This window comes from Tupaia chinensis, unplaced genomic scaffold, assembly GCF_000334495.1.
Source record: "Tupaia chinensis unplaced genomic scaffold, TupChi_1.0 Scaffold000056_1, whole genome shotgun sequence".
NCBI classification, from domain to species: domain Eukaryota; kingdom Metazoa; phylum Chordata; class Mammalia; order Scandentia; family Tupaiidae; genus Tupaia; species Tupaia belangeri.
The window spans coordinates 2,933,887-2,949,699 of record NW_006159514.1 but is presented as its reverse complement, the minus strand read 5'-3'; the positions used below and the strand labels follow the sequence as shown (position 1 = coordinate 2,949,699).

Genomic DNA, 15,813 nt, shown 5'->3' with positions numbered 1-15,813 from the left:
TTTTTATTTAGATTCTTTTTTTAAATCCCAACATCCCTCAGCCTTGCCTCATCAGTATCAATGGCTTACCAGCTCACAGTGGCAGTAATTGTCAACCATGGAGTTGTTTTTTTCCAATCTCAGCCAGCAGTAATTTGTAAAAGGTCCCTAACCCCCACTCACTCATTCATTTATATCCCTTTCATCCACTGAGAAGCACTGAAAGAGAGTATACTCAATTTCTATGGGTTCTGTTCATATACATAGTTAAACTTAAAAGTTGGGTGATGGGCTGGCTTTGTGACCTGGTGGTTAAGGCAGCTGGATCCCACATGGCCAACTACACAGTTCAAATCCTGTCTCCAGCAACTTGAGAAACATGCTGGCAGGTGTGTGTGCATGCCTAGGACCCCAGTTGGGTAGAGGTGGAGGAAAAGGAATTGCTGTATGCTACAATGGGGGTGGGTTTGGGTGTTGCTTTCTTCGGCTCCTTCTCTGTTTCTCTGTCTCTCTCTCTCTCTGGAATATGCATGTGATATCTGCCCAAAATTAAAAAAAAAAAAGTGTGGTGAAATGATTTCATGATTTGAAACATAAGTTTAATGTGTGGAAATGAAGAAGTATAGTACAGGGCCAGTCCATGGAATGGTGGTTAAGGCAGCTGGATCCCACATGACTGACCTCCTTGTTTGAGTCCTGGACCTGGCAACCTGATAAATGAACTGGGCGAGTGTGTGTAAAATCCTAAAGGGAGGGAAAAATGGAGAAGGAATTGAACATGGCCATTCCACTGTGGGGAGGGGGCACTTTCTCACTTTCCCTTTTTCTTTTCCAGCTGGCACACATGCCCATGTACAGTGTGGGCCCTCTTACTGTGTTTGACAGATAAAGCTGGTTAGTTGAAAAAGTTGGTTAAAGTGAGGAATCATTAAAAATGATACATATATACCCTAAAAATTGTATGTTAATTTAAAACACAGAAATGCATATTTATTGTCCCATCTTCCAATTTTGGGGACAGCATTTTCAGGATATGGTTTCCTTGACTGGAGTTCTCTCTCATTTTTCTTACATAAACCACATGTTTCAAGTATCATCTGTGAATTCCAGTTTTAGCTTCTTTAAAATAGTTAGAATATAAATATAAATATATTTGTGAAGCATTCTGAGTGCTAAAATACTTCTATACTTTTATGACTTTTCTGTTCCAAGGTGTTTAAGCTTTTTTTCCTTGTTCTTATTTTTATTCTCTTAAAAGCATATGATCCAGTTTCTATAACATCTTTATGTATTTATATTTCATTAATTCATATTCTTTAGATTTAAATTCTATAATTATGGTTGAAAAGAACAAGTAGCATTAACAGATACAAATAATCATACACCTCAGCTTGTGTGTCAGAGCAGTCTGCGAGCCTGAGCATCCTGTATGTTATGGGTTAGTGTGCTTTATGGGCGTGGCCGTCTCCTTACTGTTGGTCAGTTAAGGAACCAGTTTAGTTGGAATAGGTTAAGAGCTAATACACACTAATAATATTTAGAGATAAAGATTTTGTATTTGCCTAATTTTTCCTCCCAACAATGTATTTAAACTTTGAGCACTTCTTAAAGCCTTGAGGCATTTATGTGTGTTTTTGTTCTTTTATCTTTGAAATACTTTTTGCTAAAACATTATATTCACCTATTCTTTGAATAGAAGAAAGCAGTTAAGTATATATCACTCAATGGGTTAGCCCCTTAGCACAGGGGTTAAGCACTTTGCATAGGGAGCTGAATCCTACATGGCCAACCACAGTTCATATCCCAGCCCTAGAAGTTTGAAAACCATGCCATTGTGTGTATGAATTCCCCAGAACTGACAGGATGGAAAAATAGAGAAAAGGGGGATTGCAATATGACCAGGCCCAAGGGGGTGCTTTCTCTCTCTTTTTTCTCTGTCTGTTTTTGGAGAGCACATGCACCTTCTGGGAAAAAAAAAAGAAAAGGATATATATCTATCACTTCAAATCATATATATTTGAATGATAAGATGGAATGAAATTAATCTAGAGATCAAAATGTTTTATTGATTGGAGCTGAAATTACACATTATATTATCAAAATCAGAAAAGGTGGGACCAGCAGTTAGCGTAATGGCTATGTCGCTGGACTCGACCGCGGTTCGCTTCTCGGACCCCGTGACTTAAAACTCACGCCGGGTGCGTGTGTGTGCGTGCCAAGATCCCGAGAGGAGAGTGGAGGAGAAGGGATTGCAGCGTGGCCATCCCCCCTGGGGGGGTGATTTCTTGCTTTCTATCTGTCTGTCTCTGTCTTTCTGGCGAGCGTACGCACCCTACAGAACAACAACAACAAAAAAAACAAAAACAAAAAAACCAAACCAAAAACTCTCCAAGAAAAGGTGTTTTTAAAATTTTTTGAAAGAGATTTTTCCTATAGAGTGGGTGTACTTGCTGGAGAGACAGAGAGACAGAAAGAGAGAGAGAGAGACAGAGACAGAAAGTAAGAAGTCATCCACCAGGGAAGATGGCCACACTGCAATCCCTTCTCCAGTCTCCTCTAGGGATTTTGGGCATGTGTGCACATGCACCCAGCATGAGTTTTAAATTGCTGGGTCCAGGACTCAAACCATGGTCGGCCATGTCAGAGTTCAGCAACATAACCATTATGCCATCTTCTGGTCCCTCAAGAAAAGATTTTAAAAACATATGGCTAGGTCAGCATAATGTACCGTATTGGACTTGTGATACCAATTACCATAATGACGTGCTAAGTGCTTTATGTTAACATCTCTTCTAATTCCTTTTTATTATTTTTTAAAAGGTTTTTGCCAAAGGGTAATGTGCACTTGCCAGAGAGTTATAGTGAGAGCAAAAGTGAGAAATCACCCCCCTGGTGGGGATGGCTACAGCTACAGTCACTTCTCCATTCTCCTGGGATTTTAGGAATGCACGCATATGTGCCTGGTGTGATTTTCAAGCCACTAGTTTCAGGGCTCAAAACTGTGGTCAGCCATGTGGGAGTCCAGTGCCTTAACTACTAAGTATCTGCTGGCCCCTCTAATTCCTTTAAGATACGTGTTTTTTTGTTTTCTTTTTAGAGATGAGGAAATTGATTTAGAGAATCTAAATATCATGCCTCAAGCCATATCCATATTAGATGGCAGGCTGAGATTTGACTTTAGGTGCCTCTGATTCTAAAGTGTACAATATTCTGTATTGTTGGTAAAGTTTTTATTATAAACACTTATTTTTGGGCTTTGTGTATCTTTTTTAGATGAAGAAAATAGTTTACATGTGGTAGTGAACTGTGGAGAAGCATTACTGAAGAATAACACTTACTGGCCTCTTGTTAGTGATTTTATTAATATTCTTTCTCATCAAAGTGTGGCTAAGAGATTTTTGGAGGACCATGGTTTGTTAGTTACGTGGATGAACTTTGTATCTTTCTTTCAAGGTATGAATTTCCCTTTTTTGCTAAGTCTTTTGGTTTACAAAATACCCAGTGCCTAACTATTAAATTAGAATAGCACAACATTCAGATTACACATGAAATTTCTCATTATTTTAATTAATATTATTTGTAAATATGTTAATAAATTGTTCATGAAAACATATCAGGGAGTTAGGAAAAATATTAAACTATTAAAAAGACAGGAGTGTAGTTTCTTTTTAGCATTTTAAATCATTGATCCAGAAATGTGCAATCGATTCTCCAAGAAAGAATCATATTTTCATAAACTTTCAACTAGCATCAATTAAAATTATTTTGACTTTCTTATTTAAAAATGTTCAGTTAAAATATATAAGAGAGAAATCACAAAGTATTTCTAAGAAAACCTAGTCCGTAAATAATTCTGAAAGGACTGGATTATTTCATTTTTAGTAGTTATTTCTATACAGACCATGTTATTTGCACACAAAAATGTATTTGATACTGGGACATCGTTTACCTGATTTTTAACCTGAATGTTTTCTTCTACTTACCAAGGTTTATTTCTGCTTTAATTTTTGTAAGGTATGAACTTGAACAAGCGAGAACTAAATGAGCATGTGGAATTTGAGTCTCAGACCTACTATGCTGCCTTTGCTGCTGAGCTGGAGGCCTGTGCACAGCCAATGTGGGGGCTCTTATCACACTGTAAAGTTAGGGTATGTTAGAGATTCATTGATTTCCGTATTTACTTTAAAAATAATTACTTAGAGAAGAGTTGTGGAAACATTGGTTTGTCTTAAATTCTGGTTCAAACTGATTTAGCTTTGTGTAAGCTGACCTGATGCAGTGATTTTTATTCTCAGGCAGGTCGGAGTTCATTTATATTATCAGATCTTCTCAGTTTGGCCCCTGTTGTATAGTCTTGGAAATTCATAAGCCCGCACATTCTTTCTGATTTCATTTGACCCATTATCAGTTGCCTGATGTTTCCTGCCTTTCAGGGGAAAGATGATCCTCAATAAAGTTTACAGTTTTAAGATTCTAAGTACAAAATCAGCACATGTTTCACACAATTATTGCCTTGTATTACAAATGCATTGGTTTGATGAGTCTCCAGAAACCTGGGGCAATCCAAAATAATGGAATCCTCTGACCTTTTTTAAACTCAGGACTTGACTAATATTTTGATATATGGATTCCATGAAATATAGCCTATTAGTCTTTATGAGGAAGCACAGTAATAATAATTATAATTATTAAAAAAAAGGTGCAGTGATAATAAACATGAAATTCAGGTAACATGTACTCAAGATACATTTTTGGAATTCTAGATGTATTTTGGAGATGGAGTCAATAGACTTGATGATGGATTTATGCTACTGATGAGGAAGAGAGAGTAACTAGGAACAGAGATGGTATTTACAGAAATGGAAAAGACAATAGAAAAAGCAAGTTTAGAGAGATCAAAGTTAGTTTTAGGTATGTTACATTTAAGATATCTGTGAAGAATTCAAGTAATGGATGGGAAATTGGGTATGAGTCTCATGCTCACAAGATTAGTCTGGACTGAGGTTATATTAGGTTGTCAGAAAACCCATGGTTTATTTTTCTGTGCAAAAATGCATCCTGACTTTTCTGATGGCCCAATACCTTTTAGACCCTTTGATGTATAGGTGGTACTTATCACCAGGGAATAGGGTGTGATCAAGTAGGAGAGGAGCTGTAAACTGTGAAGAAAGGACATTCAGATATCAGAGGAGAAAACCAGAAGGATGTGGTTTTATGTAAGCCAACAGAAGAGTGATTTAGGAAAGTGGGTTGATAAGATATTGCAATGAAAAGATCAATTTTTAAGGAGGAGGATTCTGATAACCATGTCTAGGATGAACTTGGATTATGAGGTTATAGTTATGATAATTAGAAATTATTTTTCTAGGCAATTTTTTATTTCTCAGCATCGAAGGCCAGGACTGCAATGCTGTGGTTCCCTTAATCCAAGAACTGAAGAATAGAAAGAAAACAGGCTCAAATTGTGCTGGCCATAACTGAGAGAGCAATTTCTTAGTGAAAGGAGGACCTAGTTCCAAGATAAGACATATCTCGATGCGCAAAAACACTATGTGAGACATAAATCTAGGTACATTACAATCTCATCTAATCCTCATAGCATCTCCTGTTATGTAAGAAGCATTATCCCTTTCTTTCAGAGGTTAAGTAACTTGCTCAACTTGACATAGCTGTATGTGGAGGCTGAATTTGAAAGCAAACCCATCTGATTTTAGAACCAGCACTCTTTAATCACACTTTTCTTTAATTGTCTCTAAAGTAGGAATGTCCAGTGCTTTTTAGCAGCAGCGCTATCAGATTTTAGAAGTGTGAACTATTAATAGAAAAAACCTTATTATTGGGACCAGCATTTTGTGTAATGACTGTGTTGTTGGATTCCCATGTAGTTGACTGTGGTTCCAGTCCCGGACCCAGTGGGACCCACACGCCGGGCGTGTGTGCATCATGCCCAAGATCCTGAGAGGAGAATGGAGGAGAAGGGATTGCGGCATGGCCATCGCCCCTGGGGGGCGATTTCTTGCTTTCTGTCTCTCTGTCTCTCTTGAGAGTGTATGCAGCTTATAGCAAAAACCTCTCAAAAAAAAAAAAAAAAGGGGGAAAAAGAAAGAAACCTTTGTTTAAAATAAAAAGAAAAGTTGTTTGTTTACATTCTCCACTAGACAATATGAACTAAAGATTAAGCAACATATAAGAAAACTCTTCACTTGATAAATTACCATTTTTGTATGATTGTTTTGAATACTAGTAGATTCCTAAAAAAATTTTAAGGGCTAGTTAAAAAAGCAATACTACCCGGATAGTTTAGTCAGTAAAGCATCTGTTTCTTTAATACTATGGATTAATAAGAGGTAGACTGTAGAGTTCTATAAATATCTGCCTTCTGAGGGGAAGAAATAAGTTTCAAAAACTCCATCGGTGGCAACTTCAGGTTGTACAGAATTGGTCGAAGAGCTGTCTTTATTCTTTGGAGCACTTAACTACTTGTCAGCTAGCTTAGCTTATTAACTATGACAAAGAGCATTTGATATACATAATTTTATTTGCTTCTTTTTTTTCTATTATTTAAAATTTTTTTTCATTTCATTTTCTTCCATATATTCAATCACATTAGTATTTGTCTTACAAAATGGATATTTCTTTTTTTTTTTTCTTTTTGGAGAAGTTTTTGCTATAGGGCGCGTGCGCTCGCCAGACAGACAGAGAGAGACATAGAGACAGAAAGCGAGAAATCACCCCCCAGAGGGGATGGTCCCGCCGCAATCCCTTCTCCTCCATTCTCCTCTCGGGATCTTGGGCGCACACGCGCCCGGCGTGAGTTTAAGCCACCGGGTCCAGGATGCGAATCGCGATTGACTACGTGGGAGTCCAGCAACATAGCTATTACGCTAACTGCTGATCCCCCACATAATGGTTATTTCAACAGGTGAACATTTCTCCCTATTACTGTTGATAAAACTACAAAATATCTTCAACAGATAATACCATACCTCTTTATGCCATTAATGTTTTGCCTCCCTGACCCTTTGCTTCTTTATAACAGTAATGGAAGTTAGGAAATATTATACCTATTTTTACATACAGAGAAACTGAGACTCGAAATTTGATTTGCTAAGGGTTATTAAACTGTTAAGTAGTCAACATATATATTGAATAATTTTTGGGTGGGGTGATAGTAGTGTGGAGATGGGAGAGAGATGATCTTATCATGATTATTAAATTTACTGTATTTAGGAATAAAATTAACTGGTTGCCTTTTTAAAGACACTTGCTACCTACTTGTCAAATTGTTCTCCAGCACTGTTGCACTCGTTTACACTTATATTAAGAGAGTGTTATACTACCCTGTTGTCCAAACCCTTGAAAAAATGGGAGAACATTTGGTTTCAAATGTTTCTTTATTAGTGCTGGCAGGTAGCATATTGGTTAAGGCACTGGATTCCCACATGGTTGACCATGGTTTGAGTCCCAGACCTAGTGGCTTGAAAATCATGTTGAGCGTGTGTGTGTGTATTCCCAAAATCCCAAAAGGAGAATGGAAGAGAAGGGACTATGGCATGGCCATCCTTCTAGAGGTGGGGGTGTGATTTCTTGCTTTCTCTCTCACTGTCTCTTTCTGGTGAGCACATGCACCCTATGTCAAAAATCCTAAAAACAAAAACAAACAAAAATAAAAGCTCTCTTTGATCAGGGAGGAGAAAAGTTTAAAAAAAGTTTTTTTAACCCATGAATTATCTGCCATCTAAATTTTTTTGACAGATTGTTTATGGTAAAGAACTGGATGTATAGAGTAATATTTTTATAACATAAATCCAGTATCTGTCAGGTGGCATGGTAGTTAAGACAGCTGGATCCTACCTGACCGACTTGTGGTTTGGATCCTAGACCCACTGGCTTGAAAAACACATCGGGTGAGTGTGCATGTGGCCCAAAATCCTAAGAAAGGAATGGAGGAGAGGGGATGGTGATGTGGCCATCCCCCCATGAGATGCTTTTTTTACTTTCTTTCCTTCTCTCTCTGTCTCTTTCCTATGAGTGCATGTACCCTATAGCAAACTTAAAAAAAAAAAAAAGATAAATCCCATATAAGATAGATGGTGAGAGAATTGGCAGGTGACCAGATAAATGATATTTGGTCTGGATGGTGGCAGCAGAAATAGATGATCCTGCATGGTCATGTTAAAAAAAAAACTGACAAGAGATGGAGACATGAGTACAGTGAGGGGTAAGTCAAGAATTAATATGAAACTTTCAGCTTTTTCAAAAAGGCACAACATTTATTTATCTCTAAAAACATTTATTTAATTCCATTTGTTATTATTAGTTTTTAATTTGACTAGTTAGAGACAGAGAGAGAAAGGGAAATAGAGAAAGCAAGCCAGCAGGTCTGGACTCAAACCGTGATTGGCCACGTTGGAGTCCAGCACCCTTAACCACCATGCCACCTGTCAGCCCAAATAATTATTTTATTTATTATAATTTGACCAGAGAGGGATAGAGGGATAGAGGGATAGAGGGAGAGGGAGAGGAAGAGAAGGAGAGAGAGAAAGTGAGACAGCAAGCTGCCAGGTCCGGATTTAAACCGCGGTTGGCCATGTGGGATTCCAGGGCCCTTAACCACCATGCCACCAGCTGGTTCCTAGCACAGCATAGTTTATATAGGTAGCTTACGAGTTTAACCTCTTTGACTTTAATGCTGCCTTTAGTTTGGCATTATACATTGATGCCCCAAAATACCTTTTTTTAAAAACTTTTTTTAATTCAGATTAGATTCACATAAGATTCTGACTATTTTGAAGTGTACCCTTAGTGGCTGCAGTCTATTCAGAGTTGTACAATCACTACCATTATCTAGTTCCAGAATACTTCTAAGACACTAAAGAAAACCACATACCTCCCAATTCTGACCTCCCCTACTCCCCTGGAAACCACTACTCTGCTTTCTGGGTCTATGAATCTACCTGATCTAAACATTTCATATAAATGGAATTCTACATTATGTGGCCTTTTGCGTCTGACATCTTTCACCTAGTGTAATGTTTTTAAGGTCCTCCTAAGTTGGAGCATTGTGTCAGTGTCCCATTCCTCTTCACGGCTGAAAAATATTTCACCGTAGGGATATACTACAGTTTATTTGTCCATTCATCAGTTGATGGACATTTGGGTTGTGAACATTTGTGTATGATTCACGTGTGAACATGTTTTCAGTGCACCTGAGTAGATAGTGGAATTGCTTGGTAATATGATAAGTTCAATTTACCAAGAAACTGCTAAACTGTTTTCTCATTGCTGCTGCACCATTTTATGTTATCCTCAGCAATGTACGAGGGCTCCAGTTTCTCTAAACCCTTGTTACACTTTGTATTTCACACTAAAAAATTATATGCTTCCTAGTGGTTGTGAAGTGGTATCTCACTGTGGCTTTGATTTGCAGTTTCCCATGCTACTGAGTAACTTCATGAGCTTGCTAGCCATTTGCATTTTCTTAGGAGAAATGTCTATTCAAATCTGTTGCCTTTTTTTTTTTTTTTGTAAGAGAGTTTATCAGGAGGTGTATTTCTATTTAATTTTATACCTGCCTATTTCAGTGAATTCATTTTACCATAAAACATTATATAGTAGGTAATCCACTCTTATCCATGGTTTTGCTTTCTGGGTTTTCAGTTACTTGCAGTTAGCCATGGTAAACTGTGTTCTGAAAATAGGTGAGTATAGTATAATGAGATATTTTGAGAGACAGAGAACAAGCACACCCACATAATTTTTATTGCAGTATATTGTCATAATTGTTCTTTTATTATTTATTGCTGTTCATCTCTTACTATGCCTTTTTTATAAATTAAACTTTATCATAGTTACATTTGTATAGAAAAAAAAAACAGTGCAGTCATGCGTAATTTAATGATGAGCATATATTCTGAGAAATATGTTGTTAGGTGTTTTCATGGTTGTGCAGATCACAGAGTGTATTTACACAAAACTGCGAGATAGTCTATTAGATTATTATGGTACCAGAGCCAGCAGGTGGCATGCTGATCTCCCACATGGCTGACTGCAATTCGGGTCCTGGATCTGGCAGCTTGCTTTCTTGCTTTCTTTTGCTCTTTCTCTGTCTATCTCTGGTGAACGTATGTGCTCTGTGGCAAATTTAAAATAATAATAAATAAAGTTAAATAAATAATTTAAAATAGAATATTATGGGACCACTCTCATGTTTTGTTGTTCAAAACATCCTTAGATGGAGAATGCTGTGTATGTAGGGTAATATCTGTAGTGTTAGGTATCCAGTGGGGTCTTGGAATATGTTCTCCACAAAAAATGGAGGACTACTTAATTGTCTTTTTTGATGCTCTTACTTCAGTGGATATTTCTCATTTCTCTTCAATATCTTTTTGCAAGCTAGGATATTCACAGTCTACTTAGAGTATTCATGTGTTCTGGCCTCCTGTGTTTTTATTATGTAAAATATAACAAAGTTACAACTTTAACCATGTTTTAAGTGTGCAATTGAGTAACATTGAATACATCCACAGTACAACCATCTCCACTATTCATTTGCAGTACTTTTATATCAACTTGAAAAAAACCCTGATCCCATTAAACAGAAACATTAAAGAATTTGTAATATTTTGGAGTCTCTTGAAATGGAAGTTGATTTAAATCTGTTTAAAATCTGTCTCAGGTTTGATAAAGTCTTAGGACTATATTACATAAAGGCATATTGTGTTCTTTAATTTTCATATTTGTCATATTTTCATTTTTGTTACTTTTAGTTTGTAAAGGGATTATTTCTTTAATGGCAAATGTAGTGATTATCTTGAAAATACATGCATTTACCATTATATGTAGTTGTATACAGTTATTTTGATGTATTGCATATAATTTCATATCGAAAGTATACATGTTTATACATTATAAAATTTGTGTAACTTACTATTTTAGGAAACTCAAGAATATACCCGGAATGTTGTTAGATATTGCCTTGAAGCTCTTCAAGACTGGTTTGATGCTATTAACTTTGTAGATGAGGTATGTATATTTTTGATATATGTAAAAATATTTAAGAAAAGATGTGTTAGATCTCATTCAGTATTGAAAATAGTATCTTTTCATAAGATAAGAGAAAGAAGTGACAATGAACATATTATTACTAGGTTTTAAAAAAGTAGTTGAAAGGGGCATTTAAGAGATTCAAGAGCATACTAATCATGACTGTTTATTTCCTGGGAAAGAGAGATACAACTTCTTTTGCATATTAAGTGTATATGATTCATTATTTTTCAGGAGTGACAATTTCTTTTAAGAGAAATTTCTGCTATAGGGCACGTGTGCTTGCCGAAGAGACAAAGAGAAAGAAAGCAAGAAATCACCTCCAAGGGGGGATGGCCATGTTGCAGTCCTTCTCCTCCATTCTCCTCTTGGGATTTTGGGCATGCATGTACATGTGCCTGGCGTGAGTTTCAAGCCACTGGGTCTGGGACTTGAACAGCAGTTGGCTATGTGGGAGTCCAACAACACAACCATTGTGCCATCTGCTGGTTCCTGGTTTTAGTTGAAGAGGTAATAGTGACAGTGCATCGAGTCAGGGGAGATTGGTAGGAGTATCACAACTTTAGTAACTGGGCAGTGTTCTCCTTGCCAAAATATGAAAAGATGGTCTTGAACAAAAGCGATTATTATTAATAATGAATTAAGAAGAATTGTCATAGGACTTGTTAGTATAAATTGAACCAAATGATGCTTTTATCTGTTAGCCAAGCTTATCATCTGAAGTCCTTTCCATTCCTCCCATGAGGTAGAGAATATTTCGCTCTGAAAGAAGACCATGTTTTAGACAGTTCCCCCCAACTTTCTCATCTGATTTCTGAACCCTGGGCAGATAGAACCCCTGCTATTGTATGTGTTTATGTGTGAATGTGCAGAAGAGGCAAATTGTCTTTCTTTTCTTTTCCTTTTAAAAATTTTAACACAAGTAAAAGTTTATTACAAAGTTAATTACAAAGAACTTTCTTTTCCCGGACTGTTTGAGAGTTAAGTCATTGATGCCCTTTACTGCCAAATACTTAAGTGTATATTTCCTACAAACAAGGATATTGTCCATATAACCAGAATATAACTATGAAAATCTTAGTATATTATGACCATTTGATGCTTAGGTTAATCCTTAGAAGTCATTTATATTTTACTGATTATCCAATGATGATCTTTATAGCAAAAGGATCTGGTTTAGAATTGCATGTTGGTGTTCATTATCGTGTTTTTAGTCTCTTTTTCGAACAGTTTTTTAGTTTTTCCTGGCCTTTCAGAATGGATATTTTTGAAGAGTACAGATCAGTTATTTTGCAGAATGTCACTTTATGTGGGTTTGTCTTGTGATTAGATTTAGGTTATTATCTTTTCCAGGAGGGTACAGAGGTGATGCTGTAATCGTTTCATTCCATCCTATCTGGTTATGTATGATTTGACTTCGTTCTATTACTGATAATGTTCCCGAGAGGAGGGTGGCACCTAGTGGATATCACCATAAATGTACTCTTGATTTCACTGTATTTTTTTTTTTTTAAGAGAGATTTTTGCTATATAGTACATATACTCGTTGAGAGACAGAGAGACAAAGAGAAATCACTCCCCAGTGGGGATGGCCATGCTGCATTCTTCTCCATTCTCCTCTCGGGATTTTGGGCATGCACGTACACATGCCTGGCATGAGTTTCAAGCCCCCAGGTCCAATATTTGACCCACAGTCAGCCATGTGGGAGTCTGGCGACATAACCATTACACGATCTGCTGGTCCCTTTTGTTTTCATTGTTTAAAAATATTTTGTGAGGGGGCCAGCAGTTGGTGTGGTGGTTAAGGTGCTGGATGTTCCTACATGGTTGACCATGGTTCAAGTCCCGGACCTGGTGGCTTGCTACTCATTTTCTCTCTATATGTGTGTGTCTCTGGTCAAATTAAAATAATGAATAAATAAAATTAAAACATAATTATTTTTAAAAATATTTTGTGAGGATATACTTTGAAACCATTCAAATGTATATAATTTTTCTTCATCCAGTTTTTCATTTTATTTATTTTTATTATTACTATGTTTTAGTTTTTGCTATAGGGCGCATGTGCTCACCAAAGGGAGATAGAGAGAACGAGAAATCACCCTCCAGGGAAGATCATGGGCATGCCACAGTCCTTTCTCTTCCATTCTCCTCTCAGTATTCTGGGCATGCACACACATGTGCCCAATGCGATTTTCAAGTCTCTGAGTCTGGGTCTCAAATTGTGTGCCACATGGAATCCAGTGCTTTAACCTCCACACTACCCTACAAGCCCCCTCGTTCATTTGTTTTTATCTGTAGAATTCATACTTTCTATTTTATCTCATTGGTTATAGTTCATTACTATTATTATATAATGGTGTCAGATATGTTCAGCAAGAACCTGGCCAAACTGGCTTCTCTGTCCTTGTTCTTGTCACGTTATTCTTTTAGTATTTCCATGCTTTCTGCCCCAACAGATATTTAAGATCTTCCTTATGGTTCCCCCATCTCATTCCTGGAATCAGTGATTTCTTCAAGGGAATGACTGGTTAGCTTCGGTAGAAAACAGTGTTTAGAAAGCAAGATTTAAGTGCTAGGTGTGTTCTTCACTGTTGAGGTGTTGCAACATCTAGACCATCATAGTATACAGAAGTTAAGAATATATGTATGTGGACCAGCAGATGGCATAATGGTTACATCCCTGGACTCCCAGGTAGTTGACCATGGTTCGAGTCCTGGTGGCTTAAAACTCATGCCAGGCCTGTGTGTATGTGCCCAAGATCCCAAGAGGATACTGGGGAAAAAGGGATTGTGGTGTAGCCATTCCCCCTGGTGGGTGATTTCTCACTTTCTGTCTGTCTTTCTGACAAGCTGATGTGCTCTACAGCAAAAATCTCTCTAAAAATAAATAACTAGAAGAGAGTAAGTAGACTAAATATAAGGCAAAATAGAAAATAAGTAGAATAGAGAAAATGAGAGCTTAATGAATCAAATAGTATGTTATCTATGGTGTTTAAATTCTTTCATTGTTGTTTACAAGCTTATATTATCCCTATCCTTTTTTTTATTGGTACGAAGTGTAGATGTGAAGATATTAAATGACTTTCCTATAGTTATGTAGTAAATACTGATGATTCTGGGTCTTGAGCACACATACTTTTTTTTTTTTAAATCATCTAATTTTACTTGTTTTTAGTATTTACCTTTTAATTTGTCTTGAGAGAGACAGAGAGAGAGAAAAAAGGAAAGTGAGAAAGCAAGCCACTAGGTTTGGGGCTTGAACTGTGGTCAGCCATGTGGGAGTCAAGTGGCCTAACCACCAGGCCACCTACTTAAATAAGTCTACATATCTTAAATCCTTGTCTGATTGTGTTCCAACTATATTGTTGGCAGTGGAAAGAGCTTTATGTGTGTGGTTGGGGTGACTGGGGTAGGGGCACACATTCTGAGAGGATTGGTGGGTTATGAGCTAGACAGACACCACCAAGGGTGTTTCGGAGGGTACGAGTAGAATCACAGGCTACTACCGAAAGGCGCTAAATGCTGAGGGTTGCAGTTGAGGTTGGATAGGTTAGTGTAGAGAGAGGAGAAAGTGGACTTAAGAGGTACTTAAAGCCAAGCACGGTGATGTGTGCCTCTAATCCTAAGTACCTGTGAGGCTGAAGCAGGAGTACATGAGTCCAAGCCTAGCCTAGGAAACACAGCAAGACCTTGTCTCCAAAATAAATTTAAAATAAAATAAAATAAGAGAGAGAGCTACTTAAAAAGTAAAGTAAATGTAGTTTGATGCCTCATCAGATGTGGGAAGTTTGTGAGAAGGAGTCTACACTTCAGATTTAAATTACTGTGAATATGGAAAAGAAACATTGGTGAAGATTGAATTTTAGGGCAAAGGTGATGACTGGTGGTCCCTCTGGGACATTAAGTGTTGATGTTTAGTAGACACCTGAATGTAAGATTTGGAGTTCAGGAATGTGATTTATGCTGAGATTTGGTAATTATCTGGGTAGATCAGTTAATGCTGTGAATCTGAATAAAGTCACTCATAAGAAGAATAGAGAGCAGAGAATGAAATCGAAAGACTACCACTATATTAAGTGATGGAAGAAGTGGCCTGTCTGTGTGACAGTACACGTTCTCACTGTAGAACAGCGTGAGTTTAGGATATGGTAAAGCCCTGAGATAAGATAGAGTCTGGGGCTTAGTAGTCAATAGCAATATGTACTGGATCCTATGCTGTTTTACTTACTCCTCACAGCCTTCTTACTGTTATTATCCCTGCTTTATAGGTCAGGCAGCTTAGACACAGAGAAGTTAAGTAACTTGCTCATGTGTCACAGCTATAGGTAATAGAGCCAGGATTTGAATGTATGTAGCCTAGTTCTTTTTTTTTTTTTTTTTCCTTTTCTTTTTCTTTTTCTTTTTTGAGAGGTTTTCGCTATAGGGCGCGTGCGCTCACCAGACAGAGAGAGACAGAGAGACAGAAAGTGAGAAATCACCCCCCCAGGGGGGATGGTCACACCACAATCCCTTTTCCTCCATTCTCCTCTTGGGATCTTGGGCACGCATGCACATGTGCCCGGCGTGAGTTTTAAGCCACTGGGTCTGGGACGCGAACCGCAGTCGACTACGTGGGAGTCCAGCGACATAGCCATTACGCTAACTGCTGGTTCCCTGTAGCCTAGTTCTAAAGAGTCTGTTTTTACTCTATGCTTAATGCTTGTTTCAAAGGAGTTTCTAACTTAGCTAGTTACTGTAGAATATATTACTAAATATTTTGGTAGTAGAGACCAAGCTTTTTACAGT

General features: G+C 37.5%; 1 protein-coding gene across 1 annotated transcript in view; it reads left to right on the top strand.

Moving 5' to 3' along the window:
* The window catches only part of UBR3 (ubiquitin protein ligase E3 component n-recognin 3), a 228,920-nt gene that overhangs the window by 82,957 nt on the left and 130,150 nt on the right, over nucleotides 1-15,813 (top strand). The window contains exons 10-12 of the mRNA XM_014592038.1: nucleotides 3,253-3,432; nucleotides 3,994-4,127; nucleotides 10,918-11,004. Coding sequence (XP_014447524.1) covers nucleotides 3,253-3,432; nucleotides 3,994-4,127; nucleotides 10,918-11,004 — 401 coding nt within the window. The remainder of the gene's footprint in view (nucleotides 1-3,252; nucleotides 3,433-3,993; nucleotides 4,128-10,917; nucleotides 11,005-15,813) is intronic.